Below are 5,765 nucleotides of genomic sequence, written 5' to 3' on the forward strand. Positions count from 1 at the left end.
GCCGTTTTTTTTTTTTTTTTTTTTTTTCAGGCTGTAAGGACAATTGAGTAGTTACTTACAAGTAAATCGAGAGAGTAAAATTGAACTTTTTCTTGGCTTTTTTTTTTCAATTAGACGCTTTAACCTTGTCTTTCCCTACTTGGAAGTACCTAAGTACTTACTTAAGTATAGTACCTATCTAAGTGAGCATTTTCTCTGGGAACTAGGTAGGTAGGTCCTGAGAACTTACTTCAGTGTGTAGCCAATCCACATGCTGCATATATTGTATCATCGAGTCCCAGAAACTCAAGCTGGTAATGTTGCTTACTCCATTGCCATCACTCATAGTGAACGAATTCATCTTTCGAAATAAGCCTAAAACTTGAACTTTCACTAAACTTGAATTACTTAAATATATTAGACTCCACTTAGGAATGAGTTTATCATTAAGTAATCTATTTATGGGTTGGCTTTACACCATTCTAGACACAGGTAGTAGGTAGCTATGTCTTTTAGGAGAGGGGCGAAAAAGGTTGTAATTTTATTCAGGGTACAATTTGTAGGTACCAACTTATTATTTATTTTATTGTTTTCTACAGCACACTACTTAGCTAGGTATTTTAACTTGTGCCTTTATTTTAAAACATACTGGTAACTAGGCAGGTACTCATGTAGGTACTTAATTATGTCTGTTAAGTCAGTAAAAAAAATTCTGCGTTGACAACCTAATGACTTGCAAAACCTGAACAAAATAGTACTTAGATGGACTTTTGAATTACCTACTTTCACACAAAGGTGCAATTAATTAGACACCCCAGTCAACTGTTTTTGTCTGGGACAATTTTCTGTTCCACTTCTGTTGTTATCAACACATCATCTATGATTGTCATTCCAGATTATGCCTCCTATAGTTCAATTTCAGAGGGAATTGATGAAACTTTGCAAAAAAAAATATTCCTTGTCACATTTGACAGCTACATACCAAATTTCAAGTCTCTAGCTCTTACCGTTCTCGAGATATTTTGTTTACAGATCAGTATGAAATGCTTGGAGAATTCGTCAAGCTGATAGGTGTTGAACATAGAAATAAGTTTGGTGAATATATCTTCTATACTGATGTTGGAACCGGAGAGTATCTCACTGAAAACCAGATCATGAATAACGGGTAAGTATCTAAAGTATTCCTGAAATATAGGCGGCAGTAATTATGTGACAAAAATTTGGAGCATTCTGAAAACCACTTTGTCACAAAGTGTAGAATAACAAACACTTTCAGATAGCAAAAAAACTTGAAATTAAAAGGAAAAAAAATGGATTTACTTAGGTGACAATATGCTGTGACAATATGTACACCACTTACCTGAATATTAATATGAAATTGAGGAGGATAAATAGACAGAAGGGCACCTGAATTGAAGTCCATGAAAAAACTTCACACTTTTCACTTCAAACAAACACAGTGCAAAGTTTATAAGCATTCAGGAATTTAGCCCAGTCCATAAATTGATGGATTATACTGAAACCTTCAAGAGATCTCCGGGATTGAGTAAAAACAAATATGAAATAAGTCCATTACCTGATAATCTCTGGCAATTAAGGAGATAAGAACAAACCCCACCATTCACCAGGCTAAAGAGATCAAACTGATTCTTTTCTTCTCCATATTTTTATCTTTTTTTTTTTTCCACCCAGGGCAAATTTATTCCCGAGCAAACACAGTTTGTTCTCAGTTCTGGCTGTCTTCTCTCTTCAATTTCAGTAGGATCCTTTGATGTTTACACACTCAAGCAATTTGCACAAACTGGCTTGTGAATGCTGGTTTGTTAGGTTTGCACAAAACTGTGAGAGGAACCTAGAAAATGTATTATTAGCTTGTGCAAACTTAAAGCCTGCATTTGCATGCTTTGATTCACTTGTGCAAACTGCCTTGAGTGTGTAAACCCACCTTTACACTTCCCCCTGTCAAGCCTTTTAAAAGTAAATAAATTAAAAAAGGACTTACGACATCTGATTTGTAGACATTTTGAAGCAACTTGGGTGGTTTAAGAGTTCCTTCATCTTCAATGGGTTCTATTTCTGCCGAAACAGTCAAACATATCACAAGCAACACAGCACAATGTACTTGAAGGTATTTCAGATTGTTGACCAACATTTTAAATATTTAAATTGCAAGTGATAGTTTTTCGATGGTCGGCCATCTTGGATTTTCAATGGTTTATAGGCGTTACCACGCCACCTAGTGGTTCAACTTCGTAGATCGTCTCAGTTACGGAAAGGAAAATATACCTATAGCTTTTGAGACAAACCCTGTATTTATTGCTTTGTCCCCTGGAGTGCATGCCTGTGTTCATAGGGTACCCTATGTGTACAAGGTTTGACAACATGTCGGTACGTCAATTATTACGCCACTATCAACAGCAAAAACTTGTGTGACATGAATTGTTTTGATGACACACATGTAAGTATAGTGGGTGTTTCGAAAGTGTGTGCAGAAAAATGAGCCCGATCTTTTACGCCGTAAACAAAATATTACACGGTAAAAGATCTGGTTAATGGTTTTGGAAACACCCTATGTAAAGTTGAGTCACACGAAATATAGTAAAGAGGCCACGGAGCCTTCACAACTGAAAAGAAAGTAAAAAAAGGGGCAGCGTAGAAAAGTTTGGGAAACGCTGGTCTAAACAGTACATGTCACATGGCTGTGATAAACTGTGATAAAATCCATGTCACATTACGTGCCATTACACGTGAATCAATGCAGTACATTTGCAGTAACCCATACAACCTGTATTATACTTACTGAGGTATAGGTACTTACAAGCTGTATATTGTACTGAGGTATAGTTACTTACAACCTGTATATTAAGTAATGGAACTTACAACCTGTATATGAAGTAATGGAACTTACAACCTGTATATTATAACTTAAGTATAGGTACTTAACCGACCTGTCAATTAAAATGGAACGAACGAGTATGTACTTACAAAACCACTGACATGTGCCGACAGACAGTTAACATTCATCAAATTTTCGCCAGATGTTCAACTAACGAGCAGATAAAATTTGGTACCTACGTCATATCCACTCATAGGGGTACTTTTTTAACGAAGAAAGTCGTTTTTTTTTTTTTTAAAAAAAAAAGTAGGTAGGTAGGTAGTTAGGTACAAATTATTGAAAGATTAGATTGGAGTACCTACTTACTTTTATTACTTTTGTGGCATGCAAGTCAAATAATTCAAACTTCAAAGGCTCATTCATAAAAGGGAGGGTGTTATTTTACATTACACATTCCAAGTTTTGTCTCCGTGATGATGTACTTGCTTATATTATTTTAATTCGCTCAATATTCAGTATGTACTTACATAGGCTATTAGGCTATAATCTACAACACCATACTTATCCTACAGGATTTATTTTGGTCTCAGTCAGCAGTTGGGTGGGGGTGTGTCCCAATTTTTTTTTTTTTTTTTTTTTTTTTTTTTTTCCTCAAGATATTTGGGTGGTAGATTTATTTTTTCACCAGAACTTTTGTAAAGTTAAAGCACAGTTTCTATTGCCTTCAAACGATTTTTTGCACTTTGTTCGACTGATTTCATACAAGAAACTTGAAGAGCACCTTCGAATTCTGATAAGAATGGATTTAAGGTCAGTGTTAATCCTGTCAGGAGGTTCTGTTTGAGATAGGTTCACAGGATACCCCAAAGTTGATGAGGTGGAGGTCTCGGGTTAAGTTGGGGGAAGGTGAGGATGCAAAATAAAATGTGGTCAATGATTTTAATCCATTAAAAAAGCTTTCCAACCAGCAATCAAATAGAGAAAACACGAACTCCTATCTCCACGACATATTTCCAACTTTTCTAATTTTCCTTTTGAAAATTTGAAATTTGAAACTTTTCCCTGTTTTGTACTTTTTTCGTCAACAAACATCAGCTGATAACATTATCAGACAAGGCTCTTGAATATGGCAGGTGTGCTCATTGAGCTGTAATTTTTCTTTGAATAAAATTTCTCTAGATCGCGATGCTAAATTTAACTATTAGATAAAATAGGTATTTATTCAGATAATTTTGTTTTATCTACTTGATTTAAAAAAAAAAAAAACAAAAATTAAAATTATTTTCGAAAGAAAAGCAAATAATATTTTTTTAAAAGGCTAAACAATTAAACAATTTTTGTCCTGCCAAAATCTGTGCCTGGAAAAATCCGATGAAAAAGTACGCTTGGCAACAGCGCATTTCAAAAAATATTTTTGTGCTCGTTGATAGAAAAACAGAAAATTTTTGAAAAGGAAATCAGGAAAACTCGGAAAAGGGGAAAATTTGGAAACTGGTTTTCTTACTTTTCTTTTATTTCTCAGTTTGTGCTCTCTACTTTCTTTTGTCTGCTGTTGTTACGTTAAATCAAACCTTTATGTTAACGCAACCTAGACCCCAAAGTTTTCAATCGTTCTGAAGTTTTTACTCTTGTTTTAATTCCTATGTCAAAAAAACCCCATCTTGTTTGACTATTTTGTTCTCTCTGGAATCTGCAATAAGAATGCTCAATTATTGGTAAGTACCTACCTACAGTCTTGTCTTCCTGTTGGAAATCTTACCATCATCCTGGGTATCTCAAGAATCAGGTTCTTCAGCCACAGGAGAACACTGTCAAAATCAACGGAGAATCCTGCAAACAAAAGACCCGAGTTCCCATCACTAGAAAGTTGGTCAAACTGCTGACAGGTATGGTTGCATCAGACTTGAATTTTCATACCAGTACCCAGTACGTTGAATGCACCAGTTCCCTAAGGATCACTGAAGTTAAGCAATTTTGCTGATGGTTAGTACCTGGATGGTGACCATATCTGATGATTTACATACTGCTCAGCTGGGTTCCCAGCTCCACTCAGGTCAGGTAGCTTATTGCCAAATGGTGGGTGAAAACCCCTGTCATGAGATGACCTAAGTTGTTAAAAGTGACTATTCGTACCTACCTACTTAATTTTCCATTTTGTGGACAAATGCACCTTCCTCATCTACTCTCTTTGAGAATTTTGCAAATGCAAAGGCTTGAAAGGTATTTATAAAAATTGACCATAAGATGCAGTGGACACATTTCGTGCAATGTGAAACTTGCGTTCCACAATACTGATAATTTGACATGCCTTTTTACTTTCCTTATCTAGGCTTGCCAAATATCCAAAATGTCGATTCGGCACGCGAATCCGCGAACATAATTGCCAAATCCGCGAACATAATCGCAAAATCCGCGAACTAAATCGCCAAATCCCGACCATAATCGCCAAATCCGCGAACAAAATCGCCAAATCCGCGAACATAATCGCGAAATCCGCGAACATAATCACGAAATCCGCGAACATAATCGCGAAATCCGCGAAAAAAATCACCAAATCCGCGAACATAATCGCGAAATCCGCGAAAAAAATCACCAAATCCGCGAACATAATCGCGAAATCCGCGAAAAAAATCACCAAATCCGCGAACATAATCGCGAAATCCGCGAAAAAAATCACCAAATCCGCGAACATAATCGCGAAATCCGCGAAAAAAATCACCAAATCCGCGAACATAATCGCGAAATCCGCGAAAAAAATCACCAAATCCGCGAACATAATCGCGAAATCCGCGAAAAAAATCACCAAATCCGCGAACATAATCGCGAAATCCGCGAAAAAAATCACCAAATCCGCGAACATAATCGCGAAATCCGCGAAAAAAATCACCAAATCCGCGAACATAATCGCGAAATCCGCGAAAATAATCGCGAAATCCGCGAACATAATCGC

At 36.4% G+C, this 5,765-nt stretch overlaps 1 protein-coding gene across 1 annotated transcript in view; it reads right to left on the reverse strand.

The window, feature by feature from the left end:
• LOC103520206 (transmembrane protein 165-like) overlaps positions 1-5,765 on the reverse strand; it is a 27,837-nt gene that overhangs the window by 20,973 nt on the left and 1,099 nt on the right. Inside the window, exon 3 of the mRNA XM_026831422.1 lies at positions 4,575-4,645. Coding sequence (XP_026687223.1) covers positions 4,575-4,645 — 71 coding nt within the window. The remainder of the gene's footprint in view (positions 1-4,574; positions 4,646-5,765) is intronic.

This window comes from Diaphorina citri, unplaced genomic scaffold (assembly GCF_000475195.1).
Source record: "Diaphorina citri unplaced genomic scaffold, Diaci psyllid genome assembly version 1.1 scaffold3323, whole genome shotgun sequence".
Lineage (NCBI taxonomy): Eukaryota > Metazoa > Arthropoda > Insecta > Hemiptera > Psyllidae > Diaphorina > Diaphorina citri.